At 35.9% G+C, this 27,306-nt stretch overlaps 1 protein-coding gene across 4 annotated transcripts in view; it reads left to right on the forward strand.

Moving 5' to 3' along the window:
• Positions 1 to 27,306, forward strand: part of ADAMTS19 (ADAM metallopeptidase with thrombospondin type 1 motif 19) — a 148,084-nt gene that overhangs the window by 99,291 nt on the left and 21,487 nt on the right. For 2 of the 4 annotated variants that reach the window (XM_074931477.1, XM_074931480.1), the window contains exons 11-20: positions 982 to 1,083; positions 3,793 to 3,923; positions 5,517 to 5,686; positions 7,914 to 8,041; positions 10,096 to 10,216; positions 12,189 to 12,269; positions 19,836 to 19,993; positions 20,828 to 20,981; positions 23,818 to 23,953; positions 26,206 to 26,410. In XM_074931477.1, coding sequence (XP_074787578.1) covers positions 982 to 1,083; positions 3,793 to 3,923; positions 5,517 to 5,686; positions 7,914 to 8,041; positions 10,096 to 10,216; positions 12,189 to 12,269; positions 19,836 to 19,993; positions 20,828 to 20,981; positions 23,818 to 23,953; positions 26,206 to 26,410 — 1,386 coding nt within the window. The remainder of the gene's footprint in view (positions 1 to 981; positions 1,084 to 3,792; positions 3,924 to 5,516; positions 5,687 to 7,913; positions 8,042 to 10,095; positions 10,217 to 12,188; positions 12,270 to 19,835; positions 19,994 to 20,827; positions 20,982 to 23,817; positions 23,954 to 26,205; positions 26,411 to 27,306) is intronic. The other 2 variants (XM_074931479.1, XM_074931478.1) reach the window with 2 other exon arrangements.

The following is a 27,306-nucleotide window of genomic DNA, read 5'->3' on the forward strand; positions in this document are numbered from 1 at the left end:
AGGAAGACTTAAGAGGAAAATAGGGAAGGCTTTCACTGAAATTTGGAGAAATGCAAGCCAGCATACTTCAAGGCCGTACTTTCTTTTTAAAAAGGTAAAATCATCTTGTTCTGATGCTTAAGAGGGACAGAGTAAGCAGCTTTTCTTTCCATCTCTCAGATTCATTACTGACTAGTACCCCTCTCATGTCCCTTTTCTTCTTCTTTCCGGCAAAAATATTTCATCCTGATTTGTGAGTTTACTTTGTGTCTGTGGATATCAGGTTTGACTGCTTTTTTGAGATATTTCTAGAGGAATGAATGAATTCTAGAGGAATTATGAATAATTGGAAGAGCATAAGATAGCAGCACTCATTGGGATGGTATGAATAAGGGGGATTTGGAAGCCTCAGAGAAGCCTCAAAGTTTCTTACAAACACATCTTCACAAAATTCCTGTGACAGTTTCACAGGATTGTGTAGCTTCACATTCATTAGTCTGTATATATAGAAATGGACTGGTTTTAAACCCTTGGTTTTTGTTGCTAGTGACCATCTACTTTTCTCCCATTCACACAAAATGAATGAGCACTAAATAAAAAGAGGAAATATATTAATTATTTTTTAAAATAGTTCCCAGAAGGCTCACACCTCTTCCAGTCTCTGGGGCAGTGGATGTACTCAGCGACTGCTTCACATCAGAGGACAAAGTTGTTCTTATGTACTTTGTCAGATCTATTGTATGCAAAGACTGTGACCTGTAGGGTTATACTTAGAGGGTTCTTTCCCCACTCTGTCAACACACCAGCTTGACTTGTTCCATGTGTTCATGATTATTAAAATTCTAAGCAGAATCTGCCCACTCTGTTTTTTGTGCGTTTAACCTGTCTTTAAACATGCTTCAGTACCATCAAACTGGTGACTTTATGATGTTAGTGAATTGCATGTAGAAAATAATTGTGCATAAGATAGATTTTGTGCTTACCTGTGTGTCTGGTTTTCAGCATGTCATTTGCACCGGGTTGTGGTGCAAGGTGGAAAGCGACCAGGAATGCAAAACTAAGCTGGATCCACCAATGGATGGAACAGACTGTGACACTGGAAAGGTATATTTCTGGTGGAAAAGCAATATAAATTATCTTGAACAGCTAACAGTTAAGCTGAATAGGTCTTTGCACTTGTTTAAAGTTCCTTCTTACCTCAGTTATTATAAAAATCATACAGTTGAGTTACACATAAAATGCATGTAAGAGTGATAGATGTCATTAAAAGTATGTCATCAAGATAAACGAAATGGTCATCTGAAGTCAGACTTACATTAAATGCCTTTCAAGAGCCTTCTTGTTTGAATAATCTCTGTTATCTCTATATAACTGTAAATGAAGATAAATAACCTCAAATAGATAACAGAGCAGTGCATTCATATATCTTGGGATTTTCCTGATACTGTGCTGACAGCAGTCTCCCACAGGAGTGATTTGCTCTTTGTATTGTATTACATTAACCAGGACTGTCATCATCCCCCTAAAAAGTAAACCAATCAAGTACGATAAAATGTTCAAGTAATATATTTTTACATGCTAAAGGAAAAACTGGGTTTATTCATTTTTGTATCCCTAAAATAATTACTTTTGCTGCGATCTTTGATTCTGTTAAATGTGTGTAGTTGATATTTTGTCTTAAGTCAATACCTGGAAAGTCAGGGACATGCCTTTTGTAGTAAATGTTGCATTCTTTACACTGAGACTGGCATGCCCATGGTATGGATTAAGAAAGTGGCACCTCTTATTAAGACTACTTAGAATTTTCATTGTGAAATCACCACCATCATGTACTGGGCACCTGAAATTAGTGTGTGTTTTGCATATTAATGTCTGACTTACAAATGGTGATAATAACAACTCATCGCAGAGGACTCATTCTGACTTTGTACTTGTGGGAGCATTATGATATGGTAGTGACATGGGTCCTGGCAGAGTCCAATGAGGAACATAACATCATTCTCTTTATCATAGAGTTTAGATAGTAGGGGGTAAATAATTAGTAATAGCAAGACAAAATACTGATTCTAATTAGAACAGCTCGTTAAGCCTTGTGCCAGGCTACAGAGATACCTTATTTAGTCCTGGGAGTAAAAATCTAAGCCAACATTACTGAAACATCTGACTATTAGAACGGATTATTCTTCTCGTTTATTATCTGTCCAAGATGAGCTTCAGATTACACAAATCATTGGTTTTGGTTTGTTTTATTTATATTGTAGAGATGGAATATTGTCTTATGCTCCTCTTAGGATCTTAGTAAGTGATGGAAATGTTATTTGCATAGCCTCTCCAACTTAGTTGTTTTTTAAGTCAAGGATTTATAAGCATCCCTCAGATTCTACATAAGGCAGATACTATCTCTGGAGAAAAATCCTTTTTACCTATTATCTCTGAAGGAATATTGTTAAAAAAATATGAGCCATTTTGATCTGAAACATCCAAGAGCACTAAAAAATTTGTAGTATCTGATTGCAAATACAACATAATGATGGAGCCGTGCTATGTGAAGACTTTTCAAAGGTGGTATAATTATGCCATCATTGTAATGTCATGATTTAAGAGAGCAAATTAAGATCAACTGATCAGTGAAGACCAGTTTGCAGTTTGAAACTGCAGATGAAGTTTAAGATCACCAGACAAGGATTTAGTACAGACACTGCAAGTAACGGAAGTGTATTCTAAAAGTGACAAAGGCCTTTATTGACTGCATTAGTGACATGTTTTGTTTTGTTCAAAATACAAGACTTCTTCATGAATTTCATCCATTGGTAACAGTAATTCACCAGTAATTCAGAGTACAAAGAGAAATGGATTAAATTAGTGATGGTAATGACATTAATTGTTCATTGTCTACTTGTGGACTTACTACTTAGCAGTTTCTGAAATTTCATAATACATGGGACAGATATTCAGCTGGTATAAGTTGATAAAGTGCTAGTTTCTGTAGAGTTATGATGATTTATACCAGATATGACAGATTACAGAGCATAACAATAGTGATTGGATGGATTTTGAGTGTGAAATTGCAGTTGCCCTGGGAAACAATGTATGCATACAAGACTATTGAGGTGAATATTATTATTATTATTATTATTATTATTATTATTATTCAAATAAAGGCTAGAAAATTTCTTGACTTTCTCAACACTAGCTTACTGAGGATTCCATTCTGTCTTTGAATTCAAGTTGTGAAAAAAATCTCTTTTTCTCTATTACTTGTAATATATCCTTCTATTGAAATTGTCACTAGATAATCAATGACAGTGCAGTTCCTAATAGTTACATGGGAACTGTATAGTGAACCAAACAAGTCCTGAGAACAGCCCTGAAAACTGTGCTGTGATCATCTGTACAGTTCAGCTGGAGAATGATCCCTGCAGTGGGTTTGGGCTGGACCCAAAAGCACTTTCTTAGGCAGTGCCCAGGCTCAAATGAAGGGGACAGCATGCTCTGGGGACCATTTCCAGTAGACTATTCTAGGAAGCATCCTTTCTTGGGAATGAACTGGTGCTCGAGCTTGTGAACAAGAATTGCACCTGCTTTCTGGCCACTGAGCCAGAGAAAGGTCTCTGGCTCTTGTATTTACTAGAATTAAATAAATAATAATTTTTAAAAAGCCACGGGGAACAATAGGAGGAAATATATCATCTGACTCATATGAGAACTGTATTGAACAAAATGTTTGTGTTGTGCTTTGTGTGTGCTTGTGGAGCAGTGAATTGTTTTGCATGTGCCTTGATTTATTTACCTAAGAGCTGAATTTTCACCTAGTGGTGTAAGGCTGGAGAGTGTATCAATCGGACCTCTTTTGCGGAGCATATGGAGGGGGAGTGGAGCACGTGGAGCACTTGTAGCCGTACTTGCAACACTGGAATCAGCAGTCGACAACGCAAATGCCCTGGGTAAAAACAAGTTCAGGTTTCCATTGCTGTTCACCAGAATTTCCAAAGAGGATTTAAATCTTATGAGTACAGAAACCCATTAAGATATAGTTGTCCTGTACATAAGCAATATATTTTTTATGTATACTGAAAAACAACTAGGAGAATAGGTACTTCGGGGTTTTTATTGCACAGTAGCACTATTTTTCCACTTTTCTGCTTCTGTCAGAATCTTAGATAATATTAATGGGAGAATACAACTTTCTTTTTAAGATTCATCTGAAGAAGCAACAGAAAATTTAATTTGTAATTTTGGACTTGCAGAGCGTCAGTGTGTAAGTCTACTCTTTCAGTTTTTTACTGGAGAAAATTGACTTCTGTCTCATTTGGAGAGCCAACTAATTGCAACTTTTACAAAGAGATCTTTATACCAGTTTCACAGACATTGAGACAGAATATCTGGAAACAACATTTAGATTCCATATCTTGTAAAAACAAAAACCTTGTGCCATTGGGGATAAAGGGAGTTTTACCATTGACTTGGATGATTCTGTTTCACCATATTCAGTGATCAGATAAAAGATACTTTCCTTTTAATTACTCATATCACATATCTCTCTTTCATGGGTCATTTATATACCAATAAAAGAAGAATAAATAGAGAAGTTGGAACAGAGTAGAGCTGAGTAATGAAGACAAGTGTAGATAAGACTAGACTAGATTAGACTGCACCAGGGTAGAGTAGAGTAGGGTATGGCAGGGTAGATCAGGGCAGGGAAGGTCACAGTAGGGTAGAGGATTTAGGAAAATAATAGAACAAAAGGGGACAATGAAGAAAGATGGAAGACAATATAACAGATTTGGGGCAAAAAAATAATGACAGGAAAGACGGATTTAAAAAAGAGGAGTTTACATAAAGACATGTCAGGAAAACTTGGATATGGCTATACAAAGGCATTGTACCTTAACAGAAGCCTTAGATATGCAGAATGCTTTCATATTTCCTGCCATCTAAATGCCACTTCCAGCTCTATGCCTATTTCTAGAATTTAGGGATGTCTTACTTTTACATTCATTCTTCATTTTTCCAGGCAAGGTTACAAATAATTAGATCCAGTTTCTGCAGTTCACTGTTCTTTTGCATTTGCTCATTGGGACCCGCAAGCACAACAGGAGCTACCATAAAGAAACAAAGCATATTGTCTGAACTTTGCAATGCCACAGTTGTAAAAAAGGAGAGGTAGCAAATCTGCAGGTGTTACTTCCTGTCAGTGGCACCTTTGGCTTAGTCCGGCTAGAGAAGAATCATCTGAACAGTGTCAAAACTGCAGTTGAGGTTCTCCTTACTGAACAACTCTACTAGTCCTCGTGCTTCTTTGGGGCCAAGTGTAAATTTCGGTTTAGTACCCATGACTCCTTGTATGTAATATAACCAGTACAAAGAGAAGGCAAACATGTTCTGTGACTTTGATTTTTTGCGGGTGATTTCTTAAATGTTATGTGTCAACAAAAAAATCTGCTATTTAAATTTAATTTCTGTATAGCATAACCGTGCTGGAAATTTGACAACACGTTACCAACAATAAAGCATTATATTTATGCCATCTTTTCTAGTTCAGGCCTTGAAGGAGATTGTCATGGTCCCACGATGCAGTATAGAGTATGTGAAAACCCTTCTTGTCCTGCTGGCGTGCCTGCATTCAGGGACTGGCAGTGCCAGGCTTTCAGTGTCAGATCTTCATATCAGAAGCATGTGCACCAGTGGCAGGCTGTCATTGATGATGGTAAGTATAAACCATCTCCTATGTTCTTATCATCTGCTCATATGACTTAGACCTTGGTATTGTGGTTGATTAAGAAAGATATGGTAAATACTAAAGCAAACAGACAAACCACAGGCCCAAGAATTTTGGGAAGTCATTTTTATTTCATAGGCAAGATCTGGTGGTATTTTCACACACTGTGGAATCTTTTGTCTTATATTCCTATAGAATTTGTCCTGAAAAATTGAACTGAAATTCAGTATCACTTTGGTCCTATTTAATCAGAAATGTCGTATGAAGTGATTCAGAAATACATCTCTACATTAAGCACGCATATATCAGTTATCCTTCTGCCTACAAAGCGAAGAAAATAATACGGTTATTGTAAGCTTCTATTTTTGTGGAAAGAGTGAGCCCTTTTAGCTTAACACTTGAGTATTTCACATACCAGTATTTGATTTTGGCAGAAATCCATATGTAATGCATACTGCAAATTTAGATTGTATTATTCAGTCATCTGAGGAAAAATCTTGACACTCTTGTCCCATGTTGAGGAGTATGGATGGTTGCTTTCACCTGACTTTGTTCTGAGAGATCCTCTTGTCTTGAGGTATCCCTCAGGAGGCACAAAAGACACCAGCTAAAGAATTCCAGCGTCACAGAAGTACATCGTTCCCAAATCCTCAATTATTTACACTCTTAGCTTTTTGTAGACACTAATTGTGCACCATGTCCAAAATGGATGCTGTATTGGAATGAGGTGTCTTATAGTTTGTTGAAGTTATCTGGTGTTGTTGAGTTACTGTCTCTTTGATTTCAGTGTCCTTAAAATAATGCTTAGGTTGTTAATCTTGTATTTCTTTAAAAAATGCTGTTACATACTTAAATCTCCCAGGGAAGTTTGGGATTATTATTTAAGGAGTATATCAGGAATGCAGAGGGCACAAGCTCAAGACAGAGACTCACGCTTCTCATTTGGAGATGTCTGACTGGCTTCATGTGTTGGCAGAAGAGATCACAACTGTTGGCACCAGTCCCCTAGATATACCCAGGAGCTGTGTCAATTTTAGTAAATTATAAAGCGCACAGACCACTCTCTGATGTTTAAATCAGCTGGCACAGAAGTCCTGTGTCCATACATTTCAGCTCTTTTGCACTCTAAAAAGGATGGTCACATGTGAACTGCTTTTTGTAAAAGGTTCTTTTCAGGTGGCAATTTCCAGTCTAGACCAAGCTAGTACTAGTTAGAACATGCAAAAAGATGTGGCATAGACTGTTTTACAGTTCAGCTGTGTAGACAGTAGAACTCCAGTGCCCATGAACGTTTCCTGGAACTATTTAATTTACTAATAAAAATGCACTCCAGGAATCTAGAAGTCAGAATGAAGTCAGAGTGGCGTACATTGTGTCCAAGTGAAATCAGTTTCAAGTTCAGGATTTACTTTATCCTTTCAAAAATCTGCAACAAATTTAGGAAGAAGTTCTGAGTCAGTAAGCTTGTGAACAAAGATGTGAAAAAATCATGTCATTTTGTACTCAGTTAACCACTGAGAGGAGACTTATTATATTTTGGTATATTACTTTGGCGGTGGTGAAGCAAACTTCATTTATAAATGATGACCATTAGGAGTACATTGATACATAGGATATTATTACTTTTTTATTCTCCTTCAAAATTAGAAATTATTTGCAAAATGTTTTAGAAACATAGTAGAAAATTGCCTGACCTTGGCAAAGATGTTAGAAAGAATGTGTTCAGGTTTTTGTCTTTTTTTTTTTTTTTTATTGTGGACTTTTAAAATCTGTGTATTTTTCTTCCCAGGATGTCTCCATTACTTATTTTTTTTCTCTTTGACCTGTATAGTTAGAAAATCTGGAAAGTGTTAAGTTTCTTTTTTAACCAATATTTATGATCTGCTAAAAATATAGTAGAATGAAAGTATAGATTATAACCAAAATATTCCAACAGCTGTTAATGTGCATATTCTTAATTGCAACAATGAACATGACATGAGTACTATGTAGGCTCTTTATAGCACCAGTATGCTCTAGCAGGAAAATGAACTTGAGTTTTTCAAATAGCTGAGAAAAGGATCAAAATATTTTTGTTTGCACTGTATCTAAGTTATGCTAACATAGATTCCTGCCACACAGATAAGCAAATATCAGTTTTAAAAATAATGTTGATAATATTTATTAAGTGATTTTTTACCAATGTGGTGTTTTTTTCCATTAATTGCTACTACAGAAAAGCCATGTGCCTTATTCTGTTCACCAGCTGGAAAGGATCAAGCCGTTCTTCTAACAGAAAAGGTGATGGATGGGACTTCTTGTGGCCAGCACGGGTTAGATGTCTGTGCAGATGGTAGATGCCAGGTATGAATTACTTGTTTTGAACCTGGATACACAAGCACACGTATGCCAGCATATAAAATTGTTATGCACATGTATTATTTTTGTGATAGCATGTTGCAATACGCATGATCAAGACTGAACAGCTCTTTTTGCATCATATTAAACTATTTTAAGCTAATTTCACGCAGTGCAACACAGTATGTGAAGCAGCTGAAGGGTTAGCTTGGGGAATGTGTATCTGTGATGATAAGGATGCTTACTAACAAACTGCTGCAGAGTGGAAAATGAGTATCACTGATTTCATCCTCTAAAGGAAGCCTCAGTTTTCAACAGGTTTGGAAATTTTGCTACGGAGCATGCATATATATGTCTAATTCTGCCTTTTTCAACAGAAACAAATTTTACATCTAAATAAACCAAGACCAAAGGAGAAGAATAACAGATAATTAAAGCTGAGGGCTTATGCTGTTATCGATCCTCAGAATTCATTTGGTTCATAGAAGTTCTTTTGTCACTTTCATAGTGCCTCATATGGAAACTCTTCTATATAAAAATCTCACAGAGCTGGTTTTTTTCTTTATCCACTTCTAATGGTACACATGGAATTCAGTATAAAAACTAACCTTTAACAGAGAAACAGCATTGCTAGATACTGTAATAACTTCAGCAAATTAACTTATAGACATATGTATGCATGCATGTACATATGCATACAAATGCCTATATGTTCGTATCCATTCTTGAGTGACTGGGTGCATGAAACAAGAATACTCTTAAATACTTTGTCGAATTGGGGCTTTAAGTTCACTGTGTAATAATTACAGGTTTAATCACGAATATAATACATAGATCATTTTTTCCTGAAAAAATGTCGTTTAATCATTCACTTTTCACAACTGACTGATAAAGACAAAAAAAAGAGCCTTAAAAAAACCCCACCAGACTGACTGTGTTGGCTTCTTAGCATATCAACAGTCAGACAGATTAGGCTCTAATTAGATTTGAAAGTCTTAATTTATAAGGTCTTCCACATTTTACACTGTCTTTTTGGACAACCCATTGGGAAGAACTTTGGGGGCTACAGCTGTAGAGTTAGGTTTTTCTGTCTTGTAGATGTGCCATTTTGGATACACAGCTCTTTGAATGCTTACGCTGTAAACAGTGTTTTGAAATCTGTATTGCTTTTTTAGGTAGGACTCTAATAAAAATTCTGTGCATGAAGTCAAGTAACAATCTGCCTGAAAATGGGTGGCACCTTGATAGACTGTGGTTTCTTGTCTTAGAGGAATCCTTTATTTTCTCTTTTACCAAGCTTTTATCTTCATTATTTATCAAACAGTCTTGAAGTTTAATTGCTTTTATCAGATGCATTTATACAGTGCACAAGGTTACCCTGTAATGACTTCTCTACACTTTAAAAGACTTTAATTTCATATCAAGCCAGCATATGATATTGACTGTATTTCTGTTGTCAAGCTACCACTGATATTTATTGGGAGAAATGTGTCTAGCATAGTAATGTGGAGATGCTTGTGGAAACTCAATTTATTTTAAACTGAATACTTTTTAGCAAAACAGATATACAATCTACATTTACATATTCCAAGTGTGTCCACATCCTATTCATAATAAGACATTAGGTTGACATTAGACACCACTTTACCATTGTGGGTATGGCAGAGAAACTCCCATATTTTGAGTAGAAAGCAGTAGAGTTGCACATGTTGCAGACCAGGAGGTCCTGTGGGGTCTGTGTTCCACAGTGCCTCAGATGTGTCAGAGGTCCCATGGGGGAGATGGGAACATCATATTTCTCTTGGAGAGCAGCTGATAGAGATAGCCAGCCATATTGGAAGAGTGAATACAACAATCTACATAAACTACTATGTTTAATTTTTAATGTACTTCATACATTACTATGGAAGGGATCTCTGAACTAGTGCAACTCTCATTCTGAGCAAGGCTAGATCATGTTGATTAGGGTGTCTTTCCAAAGGGTGAGATGTCCACTACTAAAGGCAGCTTTATGAAAAGCATGGCCTGTGTCTTAATTGCTTTATTTTCTTCTCCCACAGAAATTTGGCTGTGATGGCATATTGGGATCTCTGGCTCGTGAAGATCATTGCGGTGTATGCAATGGTAATGGAAAGTCATGCAAAGTTATTAAAGGTGATTTTAACCATACCAGAGGAGCAGGTAGGTCTGTTTCTTTCAAATACTCAGGAAACCAGTAGCTGTTGGATTACTTTGAACATTGGGAAGTTTAAAAAGCTGTATGTCTTAAAATTATACAGTTCTCAAGAACTCAGATCTATTTTTTTAAGATAATAAGACATTTAAGATAAGAATGCATGAGTATTTTTAAATTTAATTGTTGCAAAATCATTGCAAATTGTTTTAATTATAAAATTAAGGAATTATCTGTCTTCCATTAAGACTCATAAAGAGCCTGATTTTTAAAAAAAATCTGTGAAATAAAATGTATATTTTTAGTAAACAAATTACCTGTAAACTCTTATAGTGTTTAGATAAATTTAGTGTTCTTCAAAATAAATGCACAAATTATGATCTGTTACCTAGACAGTGGGAGAATATAAAGCTAAATGTGTGAAGAAGTCTTATATCTTTTCTTTATTCATTGTTTTACACTAACGTATCATAAAAAGCAAATAGATTTTCTGATGCAGAATGAACATGAGATTTTCAAATACTACTGTGATCTGTTCCTTGAATGAGAGTAATCGACTGGCTCCAGCACAATAGTGTTGACAGAGTAGAGGATTGAAATCCTTAATGTGCGCCATGCAGCATGTATACCTTCTCTACAAGAAAAGTCTTTCCTTTGAAACAGTGTTTGACCAACTGTTTTCAGCATTTGTTTGCCATTACACTTTCAGTTTCTTGAGTAGAAAATGCGCAGAATTTCAAAACAGTAAGTAAATCACATCAAAAAATATTGTAATTAGAAGCAGACGGTATATCTGGAAAACCAAGGACTTCAATGCATTGTAGACAGAAGTATAGTACTTCCAAAAAAAGAGAAAAATTTAGGCAGAGTCTTTAGATGTTTATGTCTGGTCCTCTCTTAGGCTGAAGGTAATGCAGAGCAGGTATCCCAAAACCACAGATGAGTCTGGAAGATTACAGAATCAAAAAATACAAAGAAGGTGGCTGCTAATAAAAATTACAGTGTATCAGCTCCCTTTTATATTTAATGTGTATATCCACACGCTTTCAAGTTTACTGAGAGTTTTGTGTCAATCCACATTATTGTGGTACTGCCTTCTAAACAACTGAGTAATTTATTTTCCTTCTCAAGAAGCTGGACTGTCAACAATACTTAGAAAGTGTTATTAGCTTTTAAGGAAAATAAAGAAAAATAACACTGCTTTGCAGCAATTTAATTTTCATGTTTCAGGATTATTGAAAGGCTGTTGAAAATCCTCAGTATTTTGTGTAGAGCATTATGTAGCTACACAGAATAAAAATTTGGTTTACTGTCCACTTTTTGAAGTTCACATGGATAATATAAAATACATTTTTATTTATTTATAACATTCTTGCTTGCATGATGTTTTTCAATCTGCATTGCCTTTTCACTCCTTTTTACCTAACACAAATTGCTCAACAGCATGTCTTTGTCCTATAGTCTTATTGTAATGTAAAGCAAATAATTAATAAAAAACTTTAAAACTAAAGCCATTCATCAAAGAGGGTTTGAATGTGTTAAAGCAAGAAGAGGTAGATGGAGCACAAAACGTTTTAAAAAAACAAAACCAAAGCCAAACAGTGGGAAGATGTTTGGGTTTTAGTGCTGCATCATGTGTCTCTCTATGCTGAGTGAAGCTGGAATTATTTTATGGTTATCTGGTGGACACTAAACTACTTGGCCAGACACAATTTCATCTGCTCCAGCCCAACCTGCCCAGCCTCACTAGTTCTTATTATGTTTTACTTAGCTAAACTCTTAATTGTATATCATGGTATATGTAATACACACAACACAGAGTTTCATAGTGTGTTTCAACAGAACCTTCAAACCGTTGCTGTTTATACTATAACTTCTTACACTGAAAAAGCAAAATAGGAGAAAATAAATTAAAAAATATACAAGATATAATTTTCTACCCATCTGTATTTAACTTGGGACATCTGGCCTCATGTCTAGGTTATGTGGAAGCTTTGGTGATACCTGCAGGAGCAAGGAGAATCAAAGTTGTGGAAGAAAAACCAGCTCACAGTTATTTAGGTAAATGTGTGTTTTAGTGTTCATATCCTGTTTTGGTCAGCACTGAAGACTGCTAGCTAAACATACTTTTGTGATTAAACAAAACTCTGAGTGGAAAAAAATTTTAAAAGGTGAAGAATATGTCTAAAGAAATTTTGTGGAAATAACAAAATAAAAGAATGGTTATAGCACCATTCTTTGTATAGATTTTATTTTGAACTTTTATCCCATCATATATTGTTTAGAGAATGTTTCAAAGAATGTATTTAGATGATTTATGAAAAATGCGGAATACTTTAACATTTTTAGTTTTTCATGTGGAAAGTGGCAAGGAAAATACTTCACGTTAAAACTAGTGAAAACAATTTTATGCTGAAATACAGAATAACTTGTGCTCAGACAACAAAAATACCACACTGACCAACATATAGCAAATCCCCAACAAAGACAAACAAAAGTTCTAAAATTAGCCTAAGCGAGCAGAAAAATATTATTTGTATTATTTGGAATTGTCTATATTTTTTAATGGACAAATTTAATCACAATGAATACTTCTTTTGGTTTTTCCATTTCTATAAAATTTTCTTTAATTGATAAAAATTTTCTCTTTTAATGAGTTCCAAAGCTGTTGTGCAGGGGAGTACAATTTATTGCTATTATTTTTACAGGATTTAAGTGAATATATGAAAGAACATAACTGGGGCTATTTCATGCATTGCCTAAGTTTAAATTGAGAGAGACAATATGGGAAATAGGACAGTGAAATGAAAAATTCCCTGGTTTGATTACTACTCTTAGTTCTGCTTATAAGTAATATCTACATTTTAAGGAACTTTTAACCTGAGTTTTCTCAGTACTTTAATTAAGAGAATGTTGAAGATGGTGAATCTTAAAGTTATCAATGGGTGAGTCTTAGTTTATCATGGAGTCTGCACCTGCCCTGTTAAGATATCACAAATCATTTAGAGATCTGGATTATTTCTTTGTTCCCCAATGGACCATAGACATAATATGTAAGAGTGTCAAATCAATAACTGAAGTTTTATTGACATATTTTGAAATTTTTACAAGTTTATTTTCCTCTCTGTGTCTACTGTGTTAACATATGTGGGCAACAGAAATGCTATTACTTTTTATTTTTTAAATAGTTCAAAAATAAATAAATATCGGAATTGTATTTAGGGAAATTAGTTCCTTTTTCACGAGTAGCAAACTGATTCATCCCTTACCTTACAAAAGGCAAAAAGAATGTAATGCTTTTTATGGCCATGAAATAATATCAGTCATGCTGCTTATCTTTGGAAGGTTCTAACTAGCACATATTTGGCTCTTAATTGCTTGTCATTTTAATTTCACTTTTCTGAATTTCACTAATGTCAGTATGAATGAGAATCAGCCAGTATTTCACTGCAATAGTTTTTGGTTAAGCCTTTATGGAGAAGCAGGAGCAGGTCTGTTACAATATTTTGAATTAAAACTTCTTTCATTGCACCTTTTTTTTCTTTTTTGCTAGTGTATTTAAACTTTTTTCACTTCTAGGAGATTTACTCTGAAAGCACAAAAATCTGAACTGAAAAGGAGTAACATTTTGAATGTTTCTTAATAGGAGTAACTTAAAAGTTTTGGGGAGAAGGCATAAATCTCTCATCTTTAGAAAGAATATTCTTCAAAATACTGTGATTAAAAATGTGAAAAGTAATACGGATTAAATTCTCTTGTGTTTCTGATTTGTTTTATATCTTATATTTCTGGATGCTAATTTTATGTTGCATGGTACTTTTTATTTCTGTACCTGAGTTGATACAGACCAACACTATTTCTGTTTTGCTAATTGTCATATACACATTTTAGGATTAAGGTTTTTAAATAATATAGCTCATTATGTGATTAATAATTGTATAATAATTATTATACTGATTATTATTACAAATATTTATTATTAAGTATAATTAATAATGACTCTGTGTAGAATAATATGCATATATGTGTATATTATTATGTAATGTATATTATATAATATAATATATACTTAATAGAAATAATAATTGTATGATTAGAGATATAGCTGTAAACACAATTTAATCCGGTATACAGTAAGAGCTGTGGCATACAAACTAGAAGCTAATTTAAACTTAAAAGAGGGAAGATTTGATCCTTGTTGTACAGCACAGGTCAAATACAGAGGGTGTCAAAATGAAATGGCCGTCTCTGGACTTGCTTGGTGGTCAGAAAGCAGAGTCACTATGACCTGGAAGCTGTAATGGTGTTGCTAAAGTGATTAGTAAAACTACAGCCCACATCATTAACATCACTGGGTGATAGTGCTGCTGAAGCAAATCTTTGGAGGAATTCTACCTGAACACCTCAGATATCTTCTTTATCTGAGGTATATCAACATACACCACAGTAACAGAAGCTCTGGCATCCTAGGAGAAAAGATAACATGTAACTTGCAACTTCATTTACAGAATCAATTGATTTATTGAGATCTGTACTGTCTCTTCTCCCCTGTGGGGAGATAGGAGCAGTGACATAGCCAAGCATTAGGTATTCCTCCCTAATAAAGTTCTATGAGAAAATGTGTAAGAGATTGTAATTCATCTTTCATCAGTATAGCATTCAGGAATAGGAATTACTTGTAGCAGTTTAAAAGGGCAGGAAGAGTGTTTATTTAATTTGATAAATATTTCTTAAAATGTATGCTTATTAATTTTGGATTTGGAATTCAATTTTTAAGAAAGAATTTTGACATTTATTTTTAAAGAATAAACTAGCAGTGATAACCCTGTCTGTTTGTAACTGTGTTGACATGGGACTTAGTTCATTGTCAGTTACTTTAAAAAAATTATTGTAAGAACAGCTATAAAAAAGTTCTATCAAGCATTATCTATGTTCCTGTGGTCTAAGATAATTCCTTTTCTGTCCCTAAGTTTTCATTTATATTTAACAGGTGTTAAAAGTTTTTTCAAAATAAGTTCTTTATGTAAGATACAAAAAGGAAGATTATGTAATTTTTGTGTGAGAGATACACCAGACTAGGAGATTAGAGAGCTCATTCATGTGACACTTGTATAATGGCATGACAGGTCCAGGCCCCACAATGAATTAATAAGATCAGTTAATGGTATATAACTATACAAATGAGTTACAATATAAAACGTGAAAATTTTTCGTGCTAATTGGAAAAGAGAAATTATTTGTTTTCAGCTGAACTGAAGTGGATTAACTGTATCATTATTCTCAAAGATGCTATCAAACCACTTCAGGGATATAGATCCTTCGGACCTTCAATTTAACGCTGCCTGACATTGTAATTGCCAGTTGTCCTATAAGTATCACGTCCATAGGTGTGTTGTGTTCTGTCTGATTCCTTTATGAAATATGTTTCCTAGTAAAAAAAAAGCATGTTGGACCACATTTTGGGGGTAGAGGGTGTGGGAAAGCCAGGTGGGGTCTGACAAACAGTATGAAATTTTGAATCCCTCATTTCTGGTAATGCTAATAGTTTTAAAATACCTTGGAGCAAATCCTTAGACTGTGTAATTTCTAACTTCAGGGTCATCTAGTTGAGGACCTGGTCCCATAGCAAAGACCAGTCCACTGGGACTAAACTTGTTTTTCTTTCATATATAGAGGGCCACAGAAGATGGTTAACAACTAACTCCTGTTGAAACTATTTCACATCAAGATGAAACAAATGTCCTCTATATAAAAAACTGGATTGACTTCACAGAGCTATCTTTGAAAAACAGTGAGGAACAGGTTGAGAACTTATGGGTAAAACTTAGGGGCCAAACCAACAAAGAAAACTTCATGGCTGGTGTTTACTACAGGCTGCTGGGCCAAGGGGAGCCTATTGATGAAGCCTTCTTACTTCAACTACAGGAAGTGTCACATTTAGAGGCTCCAATTCTGCTTGGGGACTTCAGTAACTCAACATCTGTTGGAAAAACAGCACAGCACCAGGAGACTCTTGGAGCGCATCAAGGATAATTTCTTAATCCAGGTGATAGACAGCCCAACCAGAGAAACAACATAACTGGACCTTGTTCATTGCTTACCAACACAGATGAACTATTTAGATAGGTCAAGATTGGTGGCAGCCTGGACTGCAGTGATCATGCCCAGGTGCAACTCATGATCTTGAGGGGTATGAGCCAGGTGAAGACTAAAATCAGGACTCTGAATGTTAGGAGAGCAAAATTTCAGTCGTCTAAGGAAATAGTGGATGGAACCCCCGGGGAATCTGCCCTCAGGAAAAAAAGGGGCAGAACAGAGCTGGCAGCTTTTTAAGAACATTTGTCCTAGATTGCAAGATCTCTCAATTCCCACATGTGAAAAATCAGGCAAGGAAAGCAGGAGACCAGCATGGCTGAGTAAGGACCTCCTGGTCAAACTAAAGTGGAAGAAGGAAATTCATAGGCAGTGGAACCAGGGATATATACCCTGGGAAGAATATAGGGATGCTGCTTAGTTATGTAGGGATTGGATCGGGAAAGCTAGGCCACAGTTGGAGCTGAATTTGGCAAGGAATACAAAGAAAAATAAGGGCTTCTACAGGTATGTTAGTCAGAAAACAAAGATTAAAGAAAATGTACACACACACAAACACACCCCCTGATAAATAAGACAGGAGAATTAATGACAAAAAAATATGGAGAAGGCTGAGGTACTCAGCAGTTTTTTGTCTCAGTTTCAATGGTAAACATTCTTCCCACATCTCTGAAGTCCCTGAACACCAAGGTAGGGACTAGTGGAATGAAGTCTCTCCCATCATAGATCAGGTTCGAGACCATGTGAGGAACCTGAACATGCACAGCTGTATGGAACTTGATGAGATGCATCTCAGGGTCCTGAGGGAACTGGCTGATACGGTTCCAAGCCACTCTTCATGATACTTGATAAGTCATGGCAGTCAGGCAAAGTCACCAGTGACTGGAGAAAAGGGAATATGGCACCATTTTTAAAAGGGATAATAAGGAGGACCGTGGGAACTACTGACCAGTCAGCCTTACCTCGGTTGAAATTTTTAAAATGTTACTCAAATCTTAAATCTTAATGTTCTTAAGAAGGATTGAAGGGAACACGTGATAACCTGAATGGAAATGAAACAATGACTACCTTGACAAAAGAAATCAGTGAAAGTACTAGCATTTAGAAATTAATTTCAGATTTTTATTTTTATTTTTTTAGAAAAATTAGTGTCAGTCAAAATTACATTGTTTTGGTACATTGGAGAGCATGACTAAATTTCGCACAGAACAAAAGGCAAAATTCACAATTCACAAATATATCAACTTCCCTCTTATTTCAGTACAAGTGGCTTTTTTCTTAACCTCTCTGTAAAGTGTGAAAATTTCAACTTAAGCAAAAATTTCAAAGTTAATACAGTGGTGTAGTATTTTACAGTTTTCCATAGAAAAAAAATAAACCAGGAACTAGGCACAGATTTACCAAGGGAATGACCAGGACCAGGACACTGTTGCTTCACACTGAGCACTGGGAGATGCAATAGCTGGACTGTGAAATGTTGCATCTCTATGGCTGTGTAACCTCTTACACCTTATCCACATTGGAAGACTGTATATCCCTGGTACAGTAATTAAAGAATACATTTCACTCATCACCATCACTTAACTGTCATTGTGATAATGGTTATTTTTTGCTCTGCAGAGGTACACTTGTAATTAGGTCCCTTGTTTTAGCACTGAAATTTTGGTGTTGGTTACAGTTGAAGTAGGTTTCCCCAGTCCAAGTTTTTTTTTTTTGTCTTTTTAGTTGCATATGTATTGCTTGATTTGTTTTATGGCCTGAGAGAAGAAAAATTTGTGTGCTGTATTTTCTTCCTGTATTGCATTACTTTGTACAGGAAATCCTTCTCTATCAAAAGCTAAATAGAGTGGGAGTGCATGTGTGGTATGGAATAAAACTCGGTGAACTTGCTTACAATATGGGTGTGACAGAGTCAAGAACAGAAGCTGGACTGCCTGAATCCAAGACTAAATTTTAGGCTGGAGGATACCCTTTCTTACTTCATCTAACCCCAGTGGCTGAAGTGAGGAATCTGAAAGCAGAAAATGCAAGATCTAGCATATTTCTCTATTCTGGGGCTGAGATTCCAGTCCCCTGCACATGTTTGTGTGCTGTGGCACACAGGTTCATTTTAAAGACAAAACAAAATGATGCAACGTCTGCTGCTCTCCAGGGGGAAGATGATGCTCCATCTGAGCAGCATGACCCAACTAGACCTCGGCACTTTTGAGTACATTTGTTTCTACACTGGGAAGAGGATAGGCCCCTACAGTTTAAACACTAAATAGAACTTAATTACCATTAATAATAGAATGTTTAAACCTAAAATAGCAATTTTTAAATCTTGTAAAATCACTGGCTATTTTTAGTATAGGGCTGTTCTACAGTGTTAGTGGATTTTATAGTCTTAATATTTATTACACAGTGCCGCAGTGGTGCACATCAGTGGTGTCTTACTCAGTTGGATTTCTGCCAGTCCATAGACCTGTTGCCATTGTTTCCCATAGAAACAAAACATAACAGTATAAACAGTATAAACATGAATAGGAGAGAAGATGATTACAGGAGTGACTCACATTAACTTACAACTTAAAAAAAGAAATTCTGGACAAGGCTTAAACTGTTGATGTTCTCTTACAACAGTCTGATGCCAAACATGCACTTTCAATGAAGAGGAATGTGTAAAACTTTTTGTCCAGAAGGTGACTTTAAGTATATTCTACTTCACATGATTATTCAGACATGATCTCAACAAAAAGTAAAATAAAGTAAAATTTCAAGTCCTTCACAGAAGCATCTATTCTGTTTACTATAGAAAACTATTGTAAAATCCTGTGTTCTCAATGTGTGAAATATATCTTACCTGATTTGATGATGCTTTTGCATATAAATTAGGCCAGCAAGAGGAATGATTTGGCCAAAAAGAACAAGCTTCTCCTATTTGTTAGGAGCATCAGATTTGTCGTGAGTGTGTATAAAATAAGTGTTTAGGTACAATGACTGTAGTTTTGTCACATTTAAAGGTGAAAAAGGCAAATGTAGTTATTAGAGGGGAAAGAATTCTGAACTAGAATGTTTTCAGTTTTAGCCTAATTCCACAAATCTTGAAGGTTTCTGAAAATTTTGTTTCCCATGCCTGTGTGCATTGTAGAAATTATCTAGGAATAGAGAATGGCTCCTTTACCTTAAATTAATTCAGTGATCAAATTACGAATTATGCTGGAGTCTGTCAGTCTCTTCAGGCATTAAAACACTGATGTTAACTTCAAGTAATGTTAAACACACATGGTTTTCCAAGCATTTATTCCACAAAGTGTTTCTGAAGCATGTTCTAACTGAAAGTCATGTATAGCAGGATTCATAAATACCTTTGCAAACAGTTAGGTGATTTCACCTACTTATAAAATTGTCCAAACAGGAAATGGAAGGAGACCCAAATCACTACTGAACAGACACCTTTTATTTATATATATATATATACAAATAAATATATATGTATGTACTTAGATATATAGATATATAGATATACACAGTCTTTTCTCGTATATTTTACAGCTCTTCGAGATGCTGGAAAACAGTCAATCAATAGTGACTGGAAGATAGAGCATTCAGGAACATACAATATTGCTGGGACCACTGTCCATTATGTTCGGAGAGGTCTCTGGGAGAAAATATCAGCCAAAGGTCCCACAACATCACCTTTACATTTACTGGTATGACAATATGGGTTGGGATTTTTTACCTGGTTCCTATGATAGCATGGTAACTAGTGTTTTTCCAGGCTTCCGAAGATAATGAGATCTATGTAAGATACACCTGCTTTTTTATATATATATATATATATATAAAATTGGTTATCTATATAGATCTGTCAGCCCACTTGTAAAAAAATGCACTTAAATCAAAGAATATTCTTTATGTTGTTGAGGCAGGATGAAAGGTTTCAGCTTTCTTATAAACGTCATAAAAGCTGATGTGCTACTTAAGGAGAGGGATTCAAATTAATATCAGATGTTTATTGTCCTGGCTGACTATAGCACAGCCTCACCAATTCATGATTGCAATCATCAAGTTCTCCATGAAGAAGTAGAGTTTTGATGCATTTCAGTGTATGGGTGGAGAAGTTGATAGTCGTCAGAAAGAACAAGGGAGAGATTATGCGGAAGTACTTCACAACTCAAAATCCTTCAAGTACAAATTGTCTGGTATATCTAAAATAGTTCTAAATCTGATGCATCTAAGAAAGACCTCCTGTATTTATGAGCACTGAAATCACAGGACATAATCATCCTCCAGATTTCTGGTGATTTTTGTTTGGTTATTTCACATGGAGAGCTTTCTGACCTTTATGTTAAGTAAAATAGTTTTTCCCATTGTCTTGATTTGGATACTCTAATTTTTTATACAAAATCCATCAAGAGGATTTAAGGGCTATAAGGCATTAAGTCATTCTGTCATGCTTTTTCAAGATTATCTCCTGACAGTTCAGAGTTTGTTCTGCACAGTGTCTGCCTACATAGGTAGGTTTTCTTCTCTGTATCTTGTAGGTGCTGCTCTTCCATGACCAGAGCTATGGTCTACACTATGAGTACACAATCCCACTCGATCCACCTCCTGAGAATCAGAGCTCTAAAGTGCCAGAGCCTCTTTTCATGTGGACTCATTCTGGCTGGGAGGACTGTGACGCTGTATGTGGAGGAGGTAAAATAAAATAATCTACAAACACACAATATTAAAAATGTATATTTATGTGCAATATGCCTGTATATACAGAATATGCAATATATGTATGTGTGTGTATACAATATGCATATATATGTATAATACACTGTGTGTATACATAAATATCTCTCTCGATTAGAACACATGGTGTATTAATATTGAAGACTGATGATGTGTTGTATTTAATAGGAATATCCTCATTGTGGTTGTATGATTCCATACAACGGTGGACATTCTTCATGCTTCCTGATTATATTAAAAGAATAGTGATAACTCTAGGAAAAGATTCAAACCAAATAAAATAAGTAGAAAAAGATGGTAGTGAAGGAACAAAATCTAGATTAGCAAAGCAAATTCAGGACACAGTTTCCAAGAAGAAATACAAGTGCAAGAGCTAGAACAAGAATAGAAAGTTCATCTGCATTCCACTCCATATTTGGAACTATTGAAGATAAATGATCTGTAAAAGACATTTCAAACTACAGAAAAGCTGAACCCCAGTCTCAGATCAAATATGTACAGTTAGTAACGTGAGTTGAGGATGATCCAGAAACATATGGAACAAATATTACAACAGCAGATATTAGTATGCTGATGTGTAATTTTTCCTATGTTTATGTTTATAAACCATAAAAAATGTGAATTTGGAAGAACAAAATACGATTATGAAAACAAATACTGGAACATGAACAGGATTGCTGTAACAAAATCCTTTAAAACTGCTGTTTAGAAGATGGATAGATAACTACACTGAAAAAAAACTTGAGAGTTTTTTTAATTAATGCAACCTATAGAGATCTGTTCATACCTGTGTAATTAGTCAGGCATAGACTGTTAATACTGTACTGATTTTTGATACCTGTCGTTCCTGCTTATGACCTTGACAGTCATGGTTGCTCCAATCAGCAGTTCTGAAAACTGTTGTACACCTTGTGATTTGAATAAGGCCTGGCAACACTTTACTTTCTCATAACAGCAGTATAAGGAACACAGTGTTCTACCTCCTTTGACTCTGTGAACAATCCTGATGTCATGACAGACTACTGTAGTTTCCATAAACATGCTTTTTGTGGTTTGGTAAGAAAGCTTCTTCCCTGAAAGTATTTTGTATGTGGTGCTAGTAGCTTCCTCTGTTTCTTAGTAGTGTGTTCCTATTCACTTGGAATTTTCATGCTTTTTACAGTTTCCTGAAGTATTTTTAGAATAATTTAAATGCCACCACAATCTCTCATTATTGCCCCAAATATTTCTAAAGTTACCTATCAACTGGAGAAGACTTAAAATGCAGTATGTCGGGAATTTATTCTACATTAATGCTTAAATAAATATTTAAGTGTTTTACTGTAATGTTTATTTATTATATTTTTATCTTGTAACTGACATTCATTTTATGTTATAGTCTAAAATAGCTGAGTTAATACAAAGTTCCATAAAAGGTGTTTTTACTGCAAACACTCCAAAATACAAGTGAAGGGTTTTTCTCTCTTTAGACAAAACCATTTTAACTATTCTTTCAGTTCTTGGCTTAAATATGAGGCATTTATGACATTAAAATGTGCAGTTTGTACTGTGTATAAATGTTTCAATTTTTAACATCAATATTTTGATGAATTACAAAATGTAAGTTTTCAGTAGTTTTGCTTAAATGCTAAAGCGTATGTCAGAATGAAACTATTGATGAAGCCATGTGGGTTTGCATGTTTATACATGTAACTGATCTGCAACCTCCTGTGTTGCAGAAAAGCTTTCTTTGTGTGTGAGAGAATATGAACACACAGATGCAGACATAAATGCAGAATTGTCAAACATTTCAGACGCTGTATATGATGGATTAGTTGCATGTGCTCTCACGTACACAAGCGCTGTATAAAATGTCAGTGGTGGTCACACACATGATGTGCATTTATAACTTAACTGCTCCATCCGCAGGCACATTTCTGACCACTGGTGAACATTGCGTGCTTACGTCTACCCTGCTCCTGCACACACCCTCTTTGTCCGTAAACTTCCAGATAGAAACAGTATTAAAATGTAACCACAGGAATAAATGGTTTTGAACCTGTTTTCTACTAATTAAAATCTTTAATTCAAGGATTGCTAGTTTTCTAAAAATTAGACTCCAATCTAATTGCAAATTACTGTTTACGGTAGGTATAACGTTGAATTCTGATTTCTAACACTTCCAGATTCAAGAGACACCAGGCTTCAACCCACCCATCAGGGCAAGGTTTCTGTACAGAACATAGCACATCCGCATGTAGGCAGTAACCAACTCCCTAAATAATTTTATGTGGCCTCTCTAGTTCATAATAGTGCAGGTTCCTTACTGAAGGGTGGATGTTCTGATTCCCTTTAGCTGATTGCCAGCCACGCCTACTAATATACTGTTAAACTAGGCAGAACTACTAAACTGAAGCAAGATGGACTTGTCATTCCTTATTTTATATATTAATTAACAACCATACTTTTTTATGTAATTCCTCTGCAAGCTTTTGTCAATGCTGGGGTCTCAGTGGCTGAGAAACAATTATTCCAGTAAGACTAAAGGTTTGGCTTATGACTGATTATACAAATGAAGCAGCAAAACTGTTGTCAGCAATGTGCAAAAATTGGACTAGAAAATCACATTGTTGCCTATAAACTGTAATATCTCTTTCGGGCTCCCTGTTGGCTTTTATTTTCTTGTAGAGGTTTTACAGTTCTTTTAGCCAAACTGTACATGAAGTATCTATACCTCATAAAGATACCATTATCCATTTTTTTTTTAACAAAGTTGCATATTCCTGGTTTCCCCACCTGCTTTATTTTTCATTAGGTGAAAGAAAGACAACAGTCTCTTGCACAAAGATTATGAACAAGAATATCAGTCTCGTGGACAACAAGAAGTGCAAATACTTAACAAAACCTGAACCACAGATCCGCAAGTGCAATGAGCAGCCATGCCAGACCAGGTAATAGTGATTTGGTTAAACTAAACTGTAATATCTGTATGTAAAAATCTTAGGAGCTAAGAGAGATGACTGCCTCTGGCAATGCATGTGCAGTAAATAAATACATCCAAGAGGTTATAATGCAAAACATCGGGAAAACAGAAACACTGGCTGTTGTTTCTCCTGAGTTTTAATGAAAGAGAGCTGCAATAAAGCAGCTCATTACTTTCTCCAGGAAGTGTTCTCAGAGACTGACATGTACTATGAAATTGAAATTCAAGTGCTGTTCATATGAAGATGGATTTAATCCTGTGCTTTTAATTAATGATATATTTTAGCGTTTTGTTCAGTCAAGGCTTTGCTCGTTTAAAAGCTGTGGGTAAGCTCTGGGTGCACTAAGTAGTAAATAAATAAATAATTAACTTAATCAGGTTTTCTACATGGATGCAACTTGAAGTATAGATAGCCTTCCCCTCACTCCTCTCCTCCCTCTCCCCCCATCCCTTTGCATGGGGATCAATAGGCAGAACTAGACTCTGACACTGGAATGGTGGAAGAAGCAGAAGGACCTTTTTTCCTCTGAATCTGACCCCAGGAAGCAGCTGCAGCATGCAACCTGTGCCCTGCAAAGCCTATCCTATTTGGTGTCCCTGCAGCTGAGCTGGCAGCCTGCTCCTTGCTCTGGCTGGCCAGACTGGCACAGTCACCCATTTCAGTTTGCCACCCTTTTTCCATATGGCAGTGAAGAAGCTAAGAATAAAGTCGCAAAGTATTGTGTGCACTTTCAAGGAAGGGGAGAGCAGCTAGCAATAGTTGGCTAGCATCCCCAGGAGTAAGCACTTGGATAGATCTACTGCAGCCATCTGGACGAGAGGAGGATGGTATTTTTAAAGAAAACAATGCAAAGTAAATAAAATTAAAATATTGTTGAAAAAGTACATAAAATGAACCAAGAGACATAGCTTTCTTGAAAAGGATGAAGTACTGAAATTGATAAAATGCAAGGTATGATGCATTTTAAGGCCAAATCACTGAGGTTTGGACTTCCCCAGACTAGGGCATTACACTTTGGAGGCATTATTTGTATTTCATTATATACATACTTGAGCAGATCTTTATTTTATTTACATCACTGTGCACTTAGTACATAGAAATGTAATAGTCTGACCTCTTTCTGAGGCAGTCAGCTATAAATTTTCAATGTTCTGTACTTCTTGCAGCATATTAAACATTTCAAATGTTGCTAACTGTATTCAGAGATGTTGTGCTGAGAAATGTAGAAAGATATCATGATCCTTAACATATGTCCAATTTTTAATACAGTATTAGTGACGATTACAAAACAAATATTGTTAGCTTTCAACAGAAATATAACTAAAGGATACACTTGCATGACTAGTTGTTATTGGCACTTGAAGAAGTATCTTAAACTCTGTTGCATTAACTTGACAGGCTGTGATTTGTAAATTGAGTCTCTGGACTGATAATAAAAAAATCTCAGTTAAATGTTTTATTTTCTTACAACAAATGCGTGACAGAAGGTTGGAAAAGATTTGTTAAATATCAGTTTCCTAAAAAATCCCCCTTGCAGTCTAAGTCTCCTGGGATACACTTTTGTACTGCATCAGTGACAGGACTGTTTGATTTTTAAGGGCACATGGCCATAGTCTGGAGCTACAGAACAATTGGGAAAAATTATGTTCTTGAGTGATTGCTCTCCAGATATGCGGGCTCTGCCAAGATGCATCAGCTTTCCTTTCTGCTGTGATTTAAATCACACAACCTGAGTTAGGCCTGACCCTGAAGAACATGAAGTCTTATATTTCCTCTAGAGCAACAAGCCTTTCACACAGGAGGGATTCTATCTTGTAACTGAGTATTTTCAAAGAATGCTGGACTTCACATGCTGGGCATGCACCTGACATATAGATAGTCATATAGATAGAGAATAACAGACAGGCTGATCAGTGATCTGTCATCTTAAAAATGTGTGTGCGTTTTAGAATTTTTTAAATTGGAATTATAATGAGGAGAGTACTCTGAAAATATAGGGACGATGGACTAGGAAAATAAATTATAAGAATGTTAACACCTTATTTATTTTTAAATGTTAGATTAATAAGTAGTCCATTAACAAAGTGAAGTTAAAAGGAGACAGAAAATATGCAAGTATGTCTTGGGTGTGTGTACTGGTAAGCAAGAGAGTAAGATGATGCGATGGTACTTTTCCCTTCCTGATTTCTTCTTACTGCACTGCCTGTATTTCTTTGCAGATGGATGATGACAGAATGGACTCCATGTTCAAGGACATGTGGAAAAGGGACCCAGAACAGACAAGTAGCCTGCACACAGCAGCTCAGAAATGGGACCCTGATCAGAGCTAGGGAGAGAGATTGCCTTGGGCCAAAGCCTGCTTCTGCACAGCGCTGTGAAGGCCAGGACTGCATGACTGTGTGGGAGGCAGGAGTCTGGTCTGAGGTCCTGCATTTATTTATACAAATAGTTCATAGTGATTATTTCTGCCTATTTTCTGGGAATATGATTTCTTCAGTGTCAAGTGGCACAGCTCAGCCCAATGATTTTCGTGGTCCTCATGCAACGATTTGGCAAAGGGATCAAGGACTAGGAAAACCAGTCATGTAGAATTACTACATTTTACCTAGTTAATGTCCTGGAACAATGGCCAGTTTTCAAGCACGTTTTATCAAGTATATTGTGACTGTAGTAGTAGGTAACTAGGAGTAAATGGAATCGTGGCCATCATTTATTAGCTACCAGACCTTGGGCTCGGAGTGGGATCATCTCTGAACCACTTTTGTACCAAGGGATGTTGACCAGTAGATGGTTGCTGCTATTCTGCTTCAGGGAGGCTATGAGGGGGCTGCTTGTAAAGAAGAACATTTTCTTCCCTTCCTATCTCTTCTCACCTCTTTTTCCAAGACAAGCCAAGCAGTGCACAAAAGAGCTTGTAAATAACATGATTTTGCATACGTTGCATCCTGAAGCATGGCTGTAGTGTAGGCTGTAGTCTTATTATTCAGAAAGCTTTATTTAAGATCTTTTGATGTGTATGTCCATTTGGCTTACTTCTTCTAAAAAGCTATACTACTTCTAAGAATAATTAATGGTGGAGGAAGAAGGGTGCTTTTATCACTGCCATCTGGACAAGCCGAAGGGGTTATTTGCTGCTTCTCATTCCATTGGAAAGGCAAAGGCAATTCAGATTGCCTCCCATACCAGAAGCGGTGCGATGGGTCCCTCAGGGTTCAAAATACAAATATCAGCTTTTCACTGTGGATGTAGTCCCTTCTTTGGGCTCCTCTGCTCAGCAACACCCCTTGATTCCCAAGTAAGGAAGAGCTAAGACATAGGGA

Source organism: Athene noctua, chromosome Z (assembly GCF_965140245.1).
Source record: "Athene noctua chromosome Z, bAthNoc1.hap1.1, whole genome shotgun sequence".
Classification (NCBI taxonomy): Eukaryota; Metazoa; Chordata; class Aves; order Strigiformes; family Strigidae; genus Athene; species Athene noctua.